This window comes from Lepisma saccharinum, chromosome 16 (genome assembly GCF_977018435.1).
Source record: "Lepisma saccharinum chromosome 16, izLepSacc3.1, whole genome shotgun sequence".
NCBI classification, from domain to species: Eukaryota; Metazoa; Arthropoda; class Insecta; order Zygentoma; family Lepismatidae; genus Lepisma; species Lepisma saccharinum.
In genome coordinates this window covers 5,937,607-5,956,221 of record NC_139244.1, presented here as the reverse complement: position 1 = coordinate 5,956,221, position 18,615 = coordinate 5,937,607, and the positions used below count along the sequence as shown (strand labels likewise).

At 40.1% G+C, this 18,615-nt stretch overlaps 1 protein-coding gene across 1 annotated transcript in view; it reads left to right on the top strand.

Moving 5' to 3' along the window:
- LOC146000219 (ATP-binding cassette subfamily G member 4-like) overlaps positions 1–18,615 on the top strand; it is a 140,023-nt gene that overhangs the window by 92,359 nt on the left and 29,049 nt on the right. Inside the window, exon 3 of the mRNA XM_083137617.1 lies at positions 15,149–15,338. Within this exon, the coding sequence (XP_082993743.1) occupies positions 15,149–15,338 (190 nt within the window). The remainder of the gene's footprint in view (positions 1–15,148; positions 15,339–18,615) is intronic.

The following is an 18,615-nucleotide window of genomic DNA, read 5'->3' as shown; positions in this document are numbered from 1 at the left end:
AGTAACAATTCTGCTGCTACGAATAATAATAATAATAGTTAAAGTTCTGTGATCGCAATTTAATTTTTCTTAAAAGGGAGAATTTGGAAGTATTTTACTTTCTTGTTATGGCAACACTGACTTAAGAATGCATGCAGATGGAAGAGCAAAAACAAACATCGACGGCTCCTTCAACAAGGAAGTTATGACTGAAGATGCAGTTGAAGTTGGCAGTTATTCCCAAAGCACCTGCCACATCCATAAACGCAGGATTTTTTCACTATTAGCCAAAAGTGGTAGAAAAGAAACTCTAAATAGAAGAAAATAAAACTCTCTAGCCTTCTTGAACCCGAAGGTTTATGGCTTCAGCAACACAAGCCTTCCATCTGTCCCTATCCTGAGCAAGATCTATATACTCTTTTCCATCCCTACCAATTTCCTTTAGGTCCATCTCAACGTTATCCCTCCATCTTCGTCTTGGCCTTCCTACAGGTCTCTTACCGTTAGGTTACCCAACAAGAATCCTGTAAACTCTTCGTTCTTCTCCCATTCGTGCCACATGGCCTGCCCACCTAAGTCTTCATGATTTAATTATTCTAATAATACCTGAACATAAATACAAATTATGTAACCTTCTCTACTCACCTTTCTCCTCGTCCCTTTTAGGTCCTAATATTTTCCTAAGGATTTTATTTTCTCTTAATTTAAGTTCCTTACAAATGCAAAATAATTTCTCCTTCAAGCGCTTATAGGGAACTTTTACACCGAAGAGACGAGACAGACGCATAGCTTCGAAGCGAACCCTCGGTAACCAATGCAACATTTCGAAACGAAGCGACACGATAAGCTAGCTCGGACTTCGCAGTTTTCTCAATGGTGTGTACCGTGTCGCCTCGGTCTGTTGTTGGCGCATGTAGGGAATTTACACACAAAAGCGATAGGCGTCGCTTGAGGATTTCACCGATCGAACGTAGGCTTGTGGGCCTTAGCCTGCCGCTGCGGTGTGAAATGTTGCTGTTGATGGGTTCGTTCCCAAGCGACACGTATCGCTTGTCACCGACCTACGTGTTTAGCATAGCGTGATAAGACGCCAACACGTCGGCCTGGGCATGTGAGTGTCCCTTCATACATTTCATTATATCATAATCAACGTCGCGATTAGCCAAAAGTGGAAGAAAAGCGACGCTAAATAACAAAAATCAAATCAAATGTCACTTGTCGCTGCAAGCTACCTTAGACTGAAGAGGCCCTTGTCGCTTGTCATTTGGGGGCGAGTCAATCAACAGCAACATTTCACACCGTAACAGCATGAAAGGGCCCACAAGTACAGCGCCTTGAATAACGTATTGTTGAAAACGGCACAGTTCTGCGCGCTCTGGCTGGTTCCACTCAAAAATGATCCGCTAGAGGCGCTGGTGTTGAACCCTGTGCTTGGTATTCGTCTGCTTATAATGGAAAGTAAATGGGAGTTTTCGCTGCAACGTCTGATTCTTTTACATGAAGCATTTCTATGAATGTGATAATTGCTATGATATTTGGTACAGTGGTCGCGAAGATATTAACGAACATTCTAGACAGTCGACCACGTCCTGTTATCGTCATACTTTCGTTAATAATACGGGAGAAAAAATACGCGTGGAATGCTCTTGGCAACTAAATTTTTGTGTATGAATTAGGTTCATTATTATTATCATCATCATCATTTCTTTTAAAGATATACACACTGAAGCATTTGTATTTTGGATATTTACTGTCTCTTTTCTTCCGCTTTAAACTAATCGCGACGATGATGATAATGATGATTCCATGAAACGACAAGGGGAACCCCACAAAACTTTCTTAGTGCCATCGACATGATTGTAAGGCAACTTTCAAACCAATGGGACAAGCGACACGGGATGTTCACACTGTCACACTAGTGACACACACTTCCAAACTGTAAAATAGCATTCATTGCACATGAGGGTCCAAACAGCAAACGACACGTTCATATGGCGTATTCGCGTGCTACTTGTTACTTCGGTCGGAAAGCTCCTTAAAGGAAGGGTGCTGAGACCGAAGCGACACGCTAGAGGGGAGTTCCCCAACTAAGTGACAAGCGACATGGTGCCTTCAGTCTATTAGCAAGCGTTTGCTGCTAATTGTGCGAACAACAGATAGGCGACACGAAAAACCGCACATTACAACAACAGATCTAGGCGACACGATAAGTCACACGTGTCGCTTTGTCGCTTGTGCGTCGCTCAAACTGGGCCATTTCCTCAATAGCTTGCAACATGTTGCCGTGGTTTGTTGTTCGCGCATGCACGATGCAATGAGTGTCTTGCTTTAGGGAGATTGCGCACCAAAGCGACAAGGGGCACGCGACACTTAACGCTTGAGGATTTCACCAACCGAACGCTGGCCTGTGCTTCCCGTCACGCCGCTACGATGTGAAATGTTGCTCTTGATTGGCTCGTTTCCAAGCAACATGTGTCGCTTCGGTGTGAAAGTTGCCTTGGACCGAAGGACCCGTGTCGCTTTGGTGTGAAATCCTCGTATCGTTTGTCGCGTGTCGCTTTGGTGTAAAATCTCCTTGAGGAAACGGTGCAGTTAGAGCTTGTGTCCCTACGGTTCGAAACGCTGCATTGATTACGGACTGCTCGCTTCCAAGCGACACTTGTGGTTTGTCGCCTCGGAATGAAATATCTCTCAGGATACTATTTATATTCTAATAACATAAAAAAATAAAACTCTAGTACACAATCCAACACCTGACGTCCGGAATCACTTTGCGATATTTCTTCTTGTGTTACGCATGCTATTTATTTATTTAATTTTATTTTACTTTTCTTTCCAAATTAATGTCATTTCGTGACTGCAAATCACTCCACAAATATAACTGTTTCCATCAATTCACGTACCGCCTTTCAAGACAAACAAATCTACATAATAGATTCCAAAAACTAACATAGCCGCATTACTTTCATAAGAAAATTAGCACCGACATTGATCGATCGCACTGCCATCTATGTTTGTCATCCGTCTGGGGAACCAGTTTCTTGGGTCGTTTTCCACACTACGTTATTCAAGGCGCTGTAGCACAAGTCTGCATTCGAGTGGTGGAGTCTCAAGTGGTGTCACTTCGGTCAGAAATCTCCCTCAGATGACACCAAACTCAAATGTGCAAAATATCTCGGCGATATTTGTTTTGCTTCTCAAGATACACGCCTTCAAACGCTGCTGAAATTCACCTCCTACGTCACAGATTTGAAAACGTCCTCTGCACAGAGTAGACTGGCCTGACGTCATCCTTTAGAAATGCGTGCAGGCACGGCTTCTGCTCGTCCCGTAAACTAGCATGGGCTGTGCAAGCGACAGTCATTTCTTACTGAGTAAAACAAGTATCTTGTTATAACTTCCAGTGCAAAAACAATGTGTGCTCCATTTCTTGGATATGAATTATACCCTAACAGTATAGCAGCATTTACTATAATTCAGGCACTCGGTAGAGGGGTTCTGACTGGCAAGAAATTATTGTTACAAAAATGTCTTTTCTGGAATTACAATTATTTTCGTCATATTTTCTTCGCAATTTTTAAAATAACAATACCTTTAGACAGGGTGCGAAATCACTGCAGATTGGTAGGGGGGAAGCAGCAGATCGTCACACACACACTATATACCTAGGTATATATATATATATATATATATATATATATACACACACACACACACGTATATATAATGTTATTAAATAGCTATGTGTCAATTATTAAATAATGAAATTAAATTATATACATATACATATTATATCGACAGTCCTTCATTCAAAATGTAATTGCAAATTGTTTAATGTAGCTACTACCAATTTTATGAACAATGATTTGCCTAAGGAGGGAGGGACAAAAATTAAGACATTAAGAGAAGATAATAGTTTCCTGTATATCATCCACATATAAATGCTAATACGTGGTTTATTAATATATATTTTCTACTTCGCGGTTGCTAACGAAAGCCGATGAGAAATGGAGAAGAAATAACAAGTCGGTCTTATTTTTGTATTCTGGGGATAGCTGTGTTCAGTGACCTTAGAGATGAGGCTCTTTGTTGTCCGTTCTTTTTGCACGTACCAAATTCAAAATGTATTGCAGTATGTGATATAATGTTATATACATTATTTCCTTGTAATAATTACACACATTCTTATTTTGCACTACATAGTTTATGGTAAATTTCGATGGAAATTTGGTCAGTAACCAATTTTAGAAGCAATAGTTTTCTCGTGACTTGATGAAAACACGCACGCAGCAGAACTCTTTCGTTTATCCTTCACGTGAGCAACACCGAGGGTCCCGGGTTCGAATCCCGCTCGGGCTTGGTTATTTGTGAATGTCCATTCATCAATTTCATAATTTCATCACTCATCCCCATCTTCGCAAATTAGCCAAGAGGCACAAAACGCGAAGTAAAATAAACTAAATCAATCAATCAATCAACGTGAGCAGCAGGGATATTTAGTAGAAGAATGACCATTATAAAGCATAGCTTTCCCTTCCATTATCGTTTCATCTTCCATTATTTTTAACTCTACACAGACTTACAAAACTGCTGCACACGTTGGCTCTCCGTGGGCTACCCCCAGTAAACTGGACGCTGGAAGCAGACGACAAACGACCTCTCCCTAAGTCGTGACGTATTAACATGGCGGGGCGTGTTTTTCAGCGCAACGCTAGCCTCGCAACTTTGAAAGTCTGGTTTTCCCCTTAAACTGAATGGTTTTTCCCTTAAACTGAACGCAGAGAAACGCGAAAAATTGCAGGGGTCATTTTCCCAGGTTGCTTTTTAAAAAATTGAGTTGAAATGTCCATTTGCTGCAGCAGGGTTGCCATATCCAGAAAAGTTTTAAAACTTCGACATTTTTTAGAGAAGTTAATGCGGTAATTGAAAATGTCAGACAATGGATCGTGAGAGAAAGGGGTTGTCAGTATTCTTGTAAAATTACATAACTTCCTTTACACTGATTGCAAAGATGATCACGAACAAACGTATGCCGCAAGTTTACAAGGGTGTCTGCAAAAATGCGTCCAAACCTTGAACGTGGCAAACACGCCATCTGAAAAGCTATTTCTGTGACGGTGTCACTGCGATGTTTCCACACTTCTTGGCCCATTAGCCTTGAACCAGCTTCTTCTGGTGCACAATACATAACTTACGTCACTGTGGTGACAAGCAGAAGTTCAATCTTACGTGGCTATTTACGGCTGTGTTTATGTAACTCGAAAAGGTGTTCAAATCCTTATTGAAGCCCTGATTTGTCGCAAACACTGAAGTTTTACGATGTTTGCACGTGAAGCGTCTGTCCTCTACACGTGGATTCTCTGGGTGTCCGCAAGAGCCAGCACAGTGGCGTACTGTGGGTGATGTCACCCTACCAGTCTCAATGCAAGGGCGCCCTCATAAAGTAGGGGAAACGTACTGTTCCCCCAGTTAAGAAAATTCCCATAAAGAATCCGCTCACTAGGGTAATTTGCATAGACATCCCCCACCCACTGAGTTCTCTCCATGTTCATCCATACAAGCAGGAGTTCATACACGATTTTCCATCTAGGGGTAAGAGTAGATTGGAGCGAAAATAACCATAAATTGGACGTTTGTGAAAAATGTAAGAGGGCGTTGAGGAAATTTGGAGGGTGTGTGGAAAAATCACTGCATACAAGCATGAGGGTGTGAAATCCTGGGGGATTTCCCTCCAAGACTACTATAGCTCTTTTCAGTTCTTACGGCGGGCGCTCAGGAAGCTTGCAGGGAAAGTGGGGAGCGGGGAGCGGGGAAGGAACCAATCCAGCACGATAAGAAACGTAGCGGCCAGTAGAACGAGTTTCACGTAGTACCTTTTCCGGCCGCGTCGTGTCTCTCGGCGCCACTGCTGTTGTCTGGTTGGTCTGTTTTCGTAATCCCCGCTCCCCACTTCCCCTGCCAGCTTCTAGAGTGCCCGCCGTAAGAACTGGAAAGAGCTATAGAAGGAAAGGCTGGGGCCAGACACGTCTCTTTTCGCGAGTGCCGCGTCTGTGACGTCATCGGCGGACAAAACCCAGCTGAGTCGTCACCCCATACGGAAAGAAACGTGGGAAGGCTGATCTGTTTTGTTCTTCTCGCTCCTTTTTTCTTGTATTTCTGGATTGTTGAGTTCAGGGTGCGAAATCATGGGGGGACAGGGGGATTTCCCCCACCAACAATCTTGGCCTCAAAAATTCCCCCCACAAAAATTTCCAGCGGGGAGATTTTTTGTTATAACAAACAAAAGATAAGCAATTACTTTTAATTTCAAATATACTTTACTAAGAATAATATCGAAAACACACACAAATCAGTGTAGTTGTGAGTGTTCAATGTTTTTTCTCTCTCAAGAGATCATTAACAAATCTAAATCAATACGCACAATAAAAGAAAAACAAGAATGCAAAACAATAATAACTATGAAATATAATTGATTTATGTTAACATAAAGCACAAACTAAACAAAAACTTACACACAGTATAATCACTTCAACTATTTCATAATTTATTAACACCTTTAACCAGTTACTAAAGGAATTAGTTAGCTGCTTTGCAATATGTGATATGTATAAAAGTAACAAATTTATTTCCTTTATGTAAACAATAATAATAGTAAAAATTATATATTTTTTTGAGTAATTTATTTTTACTTTTAATAACATTACAAATATGTATCGTATAATTTATACATGTTTGTAGAGAGGGAGGGTTGTAGATGAAGAACTTTCTCCCCCCGCCAGTTTTCAATGATTTCGCACCCTGACAAGCATCCCCAAACTGGGCGAAGTATCTCTCCAGCGAAGGGTTTCAACTTCGAGCACTGGGGCAGAGTAATATCATATCTTTCCCCTCCACTCATAAAAACTCATATTTTAACTTTTATTATTATTTACCATACAATAAATTGAATTGAAAAATACCGTGACGTTGTTCTTCAAACTTGAGTCCACTGGATTCGATTCGACTTGCTTCCTGACGACCCCGTGGCGGAGTGGTAATTACAGCCAGTAGCGTGCCCAGGATATTCGAAATGGAGGGGTTATGTATACTTTTTTATTATTATTATTAGTCAGCCCTTACTTTGCCATCCGTTTCCTTCCTTTGACGTTCTTTTTTTTTTTTTTAGAGATACTGGGGGTGTATAATCCCCACCAACCCTCCGTTGGGCACGCCACTGATTACAGCACACTACGACGCCAGGGGTCCCGGATTCGAATCCCAGCCTGGGCATAGGTTTTCTTCGTCAGTGCCCTTTCTTCAATTTCATCATTCGTAACGCATCCTTATCGTCGCGATTAGCCAAATGTGGTAGAAAAGCGAAGTAAAATTAACCAAGTCGATCAGAGACTTGTTCTTTGTTCAGCTTCGAGCGTTGATTCTCATCTCGGTCTCGGAGGCGAATTTCGATCTGGTCTGAGATAATAGATGCAAGAAATGTTAGAAATATGAATGCCACAAACCCCTCTCTCCCGTCTATGCTGTTAATTATAAGTACCTAGTTTAAGTCTACTAGGGTGAATCAAAAAGTAAGTTACACCCGACCCGTGTTCCTGTACAAAGAGGTGGCAACACTGTCTGGACTGTTTTCGTTACACACCAGAAGCAGCCATGCTTCAGCTGGTTTAGTATGCGAGTAGTCACAGTGTGAGTATGGCGCGTCGTATTGAGGTGGCGTTCAACATTGAGGTGCGCTCCGCCGTCCGATTTTTGTGGGCACAATCTGAGTGAAATCCATCGCAAAATTGTCGAGGTGTATGGTGAGAATGCGATGTCACGCCCCATGATCGCAAAATGGTGTCAGATGTTCGAAGAGGGAAGATCGAACGTGAACGACGAACCGCGTGTCGGGCGGCCTGCAACTGTGAACACTATCGACAACGCGGAGCGTGTGAATGCAATCATTGTTGCTAACCGCCGCGTGAAAATTCTATGGTAAAAATTCTATGCTGATTCGTGATCAGATGGGTTATCGTAAACTGTGCTCTCGCTGGGTGCCGCGCTCGTTAACCGACGGGCACAAAAATCAACGTTTTGATGCTGCGCTGTCATTTCTTCGGCGTTATACCACGGATGGTCCACAGATTCTGAGCAAAATCATCACAGGTGAGTCCTGGGTGCACCAATACACTCCCGAGACAAAGACGGCATCCATGGAGACACAAGGATTCGCCACCACCAAGAAAAGCCAAAACCTGTCGAACGGTTCGAAAGGTCATGCTGACGATCATCTTCGATTCCGAAGGCGTTGTTTGCAGTGAGTTTGTGCCCCGAGGAACAACAATCAATGCCGCAACATACTGTGAGACTTTAAGGAAGCTGAGAAAAGCCATTACAGACCGAAGGCCCGGAAGATTGAGTGATGGGGTTGTTCTTCTTCACGACAACGCTCCCCCCCCCCATACAGCTGGTGTCACACAGGATTTACTGCAGAAATTCAAGTGGCAAGTGTGGTCTCACCCTACCTATAGCCCCGATTTGGCACCCTGTGACTACCACCTTTTCGGTCCTCTCAGACAAGACCTAGGGTGTCAGCGTTTCGCGTCAGATGAGGAAGCAGTCTCAATGTGGTTCAAAGGAATTGGACGGAATTTTTACGCGCTAGGAATCGAAAAACTGGTCACACGATACGAAAAGTGCTTGGAACACCTTGGTGACTATGTCGAAAAAGTTAAATGTTCATTCGTTTTCTTTCTAATGTGTTTTGTTTGTTTTTTACAGGGGGGTGTAACTTACTTTTTGATTCACCCACGTATATAGGCTAATCGGGATTGGGCCTACAGTTTAATCTGTAAATACTATGGGCAGTCTCTTAGATCGTACTGAATTTAGGTGCTGGATACGCGCTGTCAAGGTCACGAGGTCCTGCATTTGTTCGAATCTTATTACATTGTGTTTTCGGTTAGGAGTCTCACGGACGTACCACAGTACCTATATTTACGTGTGTTTTTAGTTACGTTGTGTTTCAAAAGACTCATTTTTAATTTCACCAAAAGATTACATGTTACTTTGAACTCCTGCTCATCTGTGAACATAAAAATGTAGACATTTTAAGAATTTGAAGTTTCATAAAAATAATGAAACCAATATTGCAATTTTTAACTGACTTTCTTCCTGTTTGCATAAATTACGTTACGTTTCTTCAACTAAACAATAATAATTGAAAACTGCTTTACAATATTCTTCTATAACCATGTCAAGTCACGTGAAACGCGTCAGGAATTGAAAATAGGAAAGCGGATAGTTCACAGTTCAAAATCGAAACAGCAGTCTGACAGGCCCTTCCGTAGTAGTTGCGTGATTGTCATCGTACATAGTACTTGTGTTAAAGTGGGATCCGAACTACTATATGCAGTGGCGTACGCAGGACTTTTTTTCGGGTGGGGCTGGAATTGTATAGGTGGATGCTCTCAGTGGTGCCAACTCATAGGAACCCGTGGGGACAGAGCGCACGCACCCAGTAATTTGTCGTGTATTGTTATATGTATTTATAATGGCGAGTATGCTGTGCATTAATATCGTAATACATGTAAGGGAGAATTTGAGATTGTTTATACTTATAAGAACCCATTGTTTTTCAAACGTTGGCGGCTTTGGCTCCCATGTACTGGGCGGCATACACAATAAGATATTTTGTATATTTAGTACTTTCCACTCTCAAAAATGGCAACTGGGGTCATTGCACCGAGATTTTAGTACTTTTATTTGAATTTTTTTTAAAAAATTTCAGAGGGGGGTGTAGTCCCTTCGGTCCCCTTCTGCGTACGCCAGTGACTATGTGCCTCCACCGCCTATGGAACCCTTGATTAGAAGGCAGCATACCAGGGTGCGAAATCACTGCAGTTTGGTGGGGGAAGGAGCAGACAAACAGACACGCACACATACACACACTCTGTATATATATATAATGTCAATTATTCAATAATTTATATTATAAAATATATAATATATATTATAAGGACTCTCCATCATTCAAAATTCGATTGCAAATTTAAGATTTTAATACATCCTTTTTGTATGTATTTGTATAATTGTATACTACTAATACTACAGCGTGTTCAGAAAATGATGCAACCTTATGGGAAACCTCATGAATGGCAGCCCCCACAGCTGGGAACACAATGCGTTACTTGGAAGAGTGTTTTCCAGGACTACTGATCTCAGTGTGGTTATGGCCACCGCGATCTCCAGATTTATCGTGCTACGTCCCGCGTAGCGGTGCACTTCACAAGTACACTTACCTTATAAGCTCAGCAGAGCATGCTGGATAATCCCAGGGTTCGGGTTGAATTACTGCGTTCCTTCCCCTTGGATCCACAGGTGAAGTCCAATGACAACCCACGAGGTTGTCCTCCTGATGCAGGTATCCACAAGTACGAAATACACTTTCGAAATAAAGAAAAACCGGAATATGTTCAACTTTACGTTTATTATAGACACGCACGTATATCACGTAAGACTAAAATTACAATAAAATACTTTCGAACGGTATAGCACGAGATGCGTAAGCCTAATCTTTCCCGTAACACGAAGCACCTCTTGCTACTTCAAATCTCTCCGCGCAACTACTAACCGTTTTTCTGGAAGGCGAAAACAACACCTCAGTTACACAGTGTTACCAGACACAATAACCTTTTAATACTAGGAAGTTTGATAAAAGCCAACAGTAATATATTAGAAATGTACAGTAATCTGGCACAGTGAATTTAGGTATGTGGTGGCAACAATGCAATGAAAAGCACGTGATCTTCTCACACCACAAGAGTTTAAATAAATCAACAATGGCTTTCAAAATATAAGAGAAACGAACGGCGTTTGCCAGAAACATGAAAAAACAAATAGATGTAAGGAATTTAACTTAGAAATTAATAACTTAGGCTTCACTAACTTGATTAAAATGAAACTTACAACAATCTTTAGAATATTTAAAAGCAAATGAAACGATTAATGTTGAAACTATGTAAATTGCTTAAATTTGCCGCTATTCATACTTGTAGATATGTGTATTGATTATAAAGGCGGCCATATTTATGAATATATATATGAATTATTAACAGTATAATACTAATAATAATAATATAAAATATAATAATAATAATATAAAACCACGAAGTAATGGCAAACTCGGGGTCATTACAATCGCCTCCAGACTTCCTCTTGTGTGGTTATCTTAAAGACTCCGTCTACATTACTCATCCGCAGAGTATTCCGGAATTGAAAGACAATATTCGTAGCTGTGTTGGTAACATCTCACAGATAACATTGAAAAGGGTTTTCAACAATATGGTTCGTCGTGTCCACTTGTGTGAAGAACAAAACGGCAGTCACTTCCAGCACTTGATGTAAAAAATGTAATAAGAAATGTTTTCTCATAAGGTTGCGTAACTTTTTGAACACCCTATATGAAATGAACAGTGATTTGCATGACTAGGGAGATGGGCAAAAGTTGACATTAAGAAGATAATAGTTTCCTGTATAAAATTCACATCTAAATGCTATTACGTGTTTCATTAATATATTTATATACTTTGCGGTAGGTGACGAAAGGGGATGAGAAATGATGAAGAAATAACAAGTCCGACTAATTTCTATGTTCTGGGGATTGTTGGGTTCAGTGTCCTTAGAGATGTTGTTCGTTCTTTGTATGTGTTTTCGATATTGTTCCAGTAAGGTATCTTATTCGACTTAAACAAGGTTTGCCTCTGTTGTTAGAACAAAAACTCCCCCCCTCCCCCCGGAAAAGTTTGGTGGTGGGGAAATTTTAGGACAAGATCGTTGGTGGGGGGAATTCCCCAGCCAGGATTTCGCACCCTGCAGCATACTACTCAGTAACGACCCGTTCGCAGATGGCGTTGCATGACAAACTGACCTACTATTATACAGTACAAGTGTTAGTCAAACAGAACATTATGCAGAGGTTTAACGAGCTATAAAATCCCGAAATCCCTAATTTGAATTCCATCCACTTTTCACCTTGAAAATTACACTGAAATGTATTTTACGAGCTTGCTGATCGCATTGCATCATGAGACCTTCTTGCCGATGTAAACAATGGTTGTTAAATAGTGCATTATGTTTTGTTTTGAACCATCATTTCCCGCTTTATGATCAGTTTTCGTTTGCGTTGAAGGCATCGCTGACGTAGATGAAGTACATGTCAATATGTAGCGTAAAACAATGATTAATGTACTTGCTAATTTCCAATACAAATATGCATGACGCATACCTTCCTCCCTCGAAAAGCTTGTAAAGTGGTAGAATAATGAAAAAATACTTTTTTGTTGTTACTGGAAGGCAAGGATTAGAATCGATCATACGGCCTTGAATGACAGTACGAAGGAACATTCACGCACACCACTACTTTTAATAGTATGCATAAAATATTAATCAAGGAATTTTACTTTTCGTCAACTGGATGGAATATATTTTTTTTTATTAGATAAATATTAAATTCTTTTTTTCAGGCATTAATTTTCTTCCCAGGGCAGTAGCTAGAACTGATCTCCAGGGGGGGGGGGGGGGGGGGGCTCACGGATTATCAGGGGGGCTTTGTGAACCAAGTCCATTTTTCAAAAGTTTAACCGTTTTAAATGAAGGTAAGTTATGTGTGTCGGAGGGTCATTAAGTTAATTTAAAATATAAAATTTAGAAATATACAAACACTAGTTTATTTTCTATAGCCTACATTCTAAACATTCTTGAAGTGCTAATGACTGCTGCTGACACCATCCCGTAATGCACACTCCATACTATTTTTGATGGTCTCGTATATCATACATGTTAAAATGTACAATATTCAATAATCACTTCAATCATAGTGCCTATCGTACATTCCATCCCCGGCCGAAGCAATAAAACTCCCCTTCGTTCCCAAAACTTGGGATCTGTTTACATTTGACGCAGATGTGGAAGGACTGTGGATGATGACGTCAAAGTCGCAGATTTCTGTCAAACGAGAGGTTGGAACAGGGGCAGGGAAGGCACAGATAAAGAAGGCTCCCTTTGAAGGAACTTTCTAAAGTCTAGAGAATCTTAGACTTCTGCTCATAAACAAGATGAACGAACGAAGTTATATATTCTGTCTACATTTTCACTCTTCACTTCAAACAAATTAGAATACAAAACTGTTTTATCTAATGTCAAGGGAGCTGGCTGGCTACGGGCCTGTCTTAACTACAAGTAAGCTAGATAATGAATACTTGCTGTTATATATCTATTCGTTTGCAGTCTTTTTAGTTCTTACATAATAACAATACAGTAATAATTAATTTAAATACGAATAGAGCCATAAATTATACTAACGTTTTGATTTAGATATCTATATATTATTTCTGAGATGCTTGGTTTGGACCCCTCCCCCCCTCTTTTCCCGAAAATATATTTGTTTGGTTTGAGTCTGTTGCCAACATCCTTTTTTTCCCCCCAAGCTTCGACTTTTAACAGCCAAAAAAGGATGTTTTTTCCACAACGTTCGAGGTACAACAATAATAAGTTACGTAATGGAGATACAAACTATTTATAAACACCTAAAATGAGGACAGTAAATTTCGCAGTACAGATACATACAAATTCAAGACCGAGAAGGACGCGGAGATGGACATTTTGCGCCTCGAGTTGTCTTTTCTCAGTACTGTGCCTTTCCGGCAATATCCTAACCAGGATTCACAATGAATGTTTTTGTGCTAATAATTTTTCTGTAGGTATCAAATATCTTGCCAGTGTTTCCAGTGGCGTAGCGTTATAGTACGCCCTTACGCCCGGCGTTCCCAGATTTAAAATTTAAAAAATGCATAAATGCTGTGAATATAAAGTAAAACTTGACTAATTTCATATATGTTTGACCTTCATGGAATTATAATAGCTATTTTTCGCTTGCAACGCTCCACTCTCAACACTCGTTCTAGCATATTTTTTCAATGCCTTTTCTGGCCGGACGCCGAGCAGGTTCGGCGTAAAGAATTATATATTCCTTGCTGCCTTTCTGGAGGGAAAGCTTCGATTCTACAGCACGCGCGTAAATGCTCTCTCATACGCCAGCGTACGGAGCAGCAGAGGTCTACCGTGATTGGTTCATGTGACCCTTTCTGCCTTCTGAAGCAGACGACAGCGGTAGAATTCCTACCTGGTTCTTCGCGCTCATGCAACTCGTGCTATGTGATGCTACAATACGCAATATTGACTGACGTAACTTTACCAATCTCAAATATACCGCTTCTTAATGGCCACTGCATTGTATAATTTATCGCACGAACAGCGATGTGCATTAAAAACTAAAAGATCAACACAGTTTTTGTCAAATAAGTTGGTGAAGTCCTCGTGGTAGAAATTCAGCCTGTGGCTGCTCTACCACTTAACCCGCAAAACTATTAATTTTTTTAATTGTACTTTTTCGTTATTATCTAACTACTTAATATTGTGTCAATGGAAATGTTTAGCTTTCATTTGAAAACTCTTAACAACGAATGGTCTCTGGACAAAATTATTTTAAAATGTTTATCAGCATTCTCAAGATGTAATAAACAGTGGTCTGAATTACTAATCGGCACTGTTACGTCAGTAGAGTGTACGATATTTGGATCATCCGCCCACCTCCGTGTCAGAGTGTTTTGCACAGCGCGCCAAGACGACAGAGGTCCATGATTCGAATCCCGGCGTGAGCACGGGTGTTCTTTGTCAGTGTCCCTTCATCAATATCATCACTCATATTCATATTCGAAATTAACCAACCGTGATAGAAAAGCGAAGTAGAATAAACCAAATCAATCAGTAGTTGGATCATCCGCAACAATGATGTCTACTGTTTTGCAGAGGCGCTTGTGATTCAGGTAGGTTTTTTAATGACTTGCGTCATGCCGAAAGGTATAAAAAAAGGTTATAAAACACCAGAGTCCAAATCATTTGTGGCATAGTGAGGCATCTAATTTTCTAGCTAAAACATGCAATGATGATGTTTTATTGAAAACCCAGCTGACTTCAGGCAAATAAACAATACCTCTGGCGACTAATACCATAAGTAAATTATTAAGCAAAAAAGGGTTGACCCTTCCTTTGGACTTGGCGTTCCCACCCGAAATGTCCATGCTACGCCACTGAATGTTTCGTAGTAAATGAAATGGAACAATTTCTCTTTCAGATGTTCAGGTATGACAGGGACAGTCAGTGTCAACGATCAGCCGAGGAACCGGAACAAGTTCCGCAAGCTCTCGTGCTACATCATGCAGGACGATTTGGTGCAGCCCCACTTGACGGTTCTCGAATCCATGAAGATAGCAGCGGACCTCAAGCTCGGAAGCGAGTTCTCTCAGGAACAGAAGGACACCGTGGTAAGCATAGGCGCAGACTCCATGGGGCTTGGGGGCGGGGGGCTTGATCCCCCCCCCATGTTAACGATGTGGGGGCAGAGCCCCCAAATAATTTTGCTTAAGAGGATCTAATGTATTATTTTGCTTCTCTTGTAAAGTTTACTCTGAATTGTGCCACATGAACTTAACTTTAAATACACATTTGAAATGTTCTACACCATCAACTTTGGGGGCTGAGACCGCTAAACCATCAACTTTGTGGGGGGAGGGGGCTATGACCAGAGGAAGCAAAACACATGACTTATTACTATATACTAAGTATGTAATTATGAGTATTGTTAAAATTTTTACTAAAAAGAGTTTCAAAAGACGATGTGCATGAACTAGGGTAGTGGATGGGACGTTCGGGCTACAAATGGCTCTCACATGACATTCGGAACGAGATCATTGATACATTAGGAAGATCTGTTTTGCGCTCCGTGGTAGCAGATATTAAAAGTTGGGAATATTTTGCTATTATGGTTGACGAAAATTGTGACATATCCATCCATGGACAATTAATATTCTGCATTCGAACTGTGAATAAAAATTTGAGGAATTCATGGGCTTTTACGAGATTCCGAACACTGAGGCCAAAACTTTAAAAAGGGAGAGAGTGATCAGTGATCATAGCCCCCCCCCAATAATTATGACAAGTCTGCGCCCCTGGTGGTAAGTCCAAAAGACATTGTGAGTGCATATTAGAGGCCCAAATGTTTCCCCTCAAAACAATTCTCACGACACCGTAGCCTGTCGTCTGATGCCTAATGATAAATGTCAGTTTGGCTGAAACATGGCGAGTCCCTTTACTGAGCAAAAACGATTCCGCTGGCCATCAGAAATACCCGCCCCCTCTGTATTGGTTGGCTTCTGAAAAGAGAGGAAAGCCTGGAAATATAGTCAATTGATTGTAAACCAAAGCTCTTCCATTCTTTCACAAAGTTATGGAAAAGTATGTTTAAGACTGTTGTAGTTTGAAAACCAATCAATAATGTAAGATCATTGTTACATGTTTATCGTCCGAAGTACAACGATCCTCTACATGGTAACAATATTATGGAAATAGTGATTTTTAGGTCCAGTCCCAATTAGCCTATCTGTGCATAAAAGTGGACTTAAAATGAAACTTCAAATTTTGGATGAGGGTAATCAATATAAGGTTTTTCATTATCGACAGCTATTAAACCAGATACTTATTGCATAAGCTTGTATAATTATCTAGCTTTTAAAATATTTTGGCTCCTTTTGCCTGCTTATTTCAGCAATTTTCAGTGTGTACAAACCCATACCTTGTCCATAACCTTTGCACACTAGGCATCTGTTGTTTTATCTTACTTCGCTTCAACCTGCTAAAAAGTCATTTTGCACACGATAGGAAATGTCTTTGAATTCACAGAATAGCGAGAAAAAACACACAAACCTTTGTTAGTCAATTCTGTTACAAGGTGCCAAAGAATGGAACATGGTTCATTGTGAAATATCGGCCCTGAAGAGGGTATACGAAGGTTGACAAGAGGTTTTTTTTTTTCCTTTCCTCCTTTTCGGCGCTGATCAGGAAGTAAGTGCATCATCCCTGGCCTTGACCGTAAAAACAGCAGGTTCTACAAAGGTTACTTACACCTCGTTCCAATGTCGCTGTTTCTGCAAGGTTGCCAGACAATGAAAAGTTTCAACACTTGGAATTTTGAATGTTCACGCGTAACTTTCAAGTAAACAAGATTTCTTCTATCAGATTTCTTCACGATCTGAAAAATGGAAGGAACCGTTGGTTAGAACAGGAGATAACTTGATATCAGTCATCTTTTGTAGAAGTAATCGGACTGCTTTCACAACTGGTGTCCGGATAATACAAACAAATTATCCTCAAAACGGATATCCATAGAGTTTGTTTCTTTGAGTTTGTAAGTCCACTTTATGCACAGAAAGGAGAATCTACTGTTTATAAATTGGAATCAGCATCACTGTTATGCCTCCACTGGGACCCATTGTTTACAAGGCGAATATACATAAAATTTGATGTTTTTTTTTGCACGCCTATCAACACTGCATTAAAGAACAACAGGTTAAGTGTGGTTCCCGTTTTATGTTTTACCATGTTTTCTCGTGTGTTGTTTCATGAAATATCACAAGTTCATTGGCAATCATTCACGATCTTCTCTCCTTTAATCAAAATCAATGCATGGAATCAACAATCTAGTACGTGAAATATCATTTAACAATTTCAAATCCTCTTTCAATACAACTAAATACACTAACCCTACCCCGGCCTATTCCAAGGTGACACTTTATGTTTGTTGTTGTATAATAACGTACTGGCGGCAAGGTTAATGTATCACTAAAAAAACAATGAAACTACAGTGTTGCAATATGCATGTATTAAACACCTGAACAAGAACAGTCTATAGGTAAGATTGTTTACCATGGGCTATTGAAAAGCTAATGTGGAAGTCACTAGCGCCACCGAACGGTTGGATTGCAACCCATGGACAAGTGACAGGCTTCTGCGATTAGTGAGCGGCCGACATGAAACTCATAAAGTGACATGCTAGATTTCATCAAATTACATTGTAGAGTCTATTATTTGTATTACATTTACTGTTTATTTGAAAATGTTGAAGTAAAAACTTTCTCATTGCTCATTTTACATATAGGGTAATAGTTTGAGACATGTTGCATTAAAAGTATAGTTTGTCTGAAACCAGAATCTGTAAATGGGTTTATTGTTTATGAAGAAGGAAGCAACTGACATCAGGAAATAAGCAGTTGTCCGACATTTTCTCTATCTACATTAGTGCAACACCAGTGTATAGATTTCATATTCGTTTCATGGATAATTCAATTTCTACCGTCGTTATATCATCACGAAGAAAACAATCTATTAACCATCTCTATATTTCTAATAACTAGGGCTCGGATAGTTATGCACTAAAAAAACGCAAAATATGCACTAAAAAGTGTAAAATATGCACTTTAAAAACACGTTTAATGTATGAATGCTGTATATTACAAAATATGAAAGATTACATGCCAGGCAATGAATATGCATTATTCTGAATATTCATTCGCTATACAGATTTTTTTCAATTAATGTGGTTCTGCGTTAAATGAAACACAATACATTACAGATCAAGATCACGATTGCATTTGTTAACAACATGATGTCTCAAATTTTCGAACTTGAAACTCCTTTTGTTTTCGGCTAGAATAGTCTTATATTCAGAAAACACACATTCCACTTCGCAAGATACAAGTGGACTGT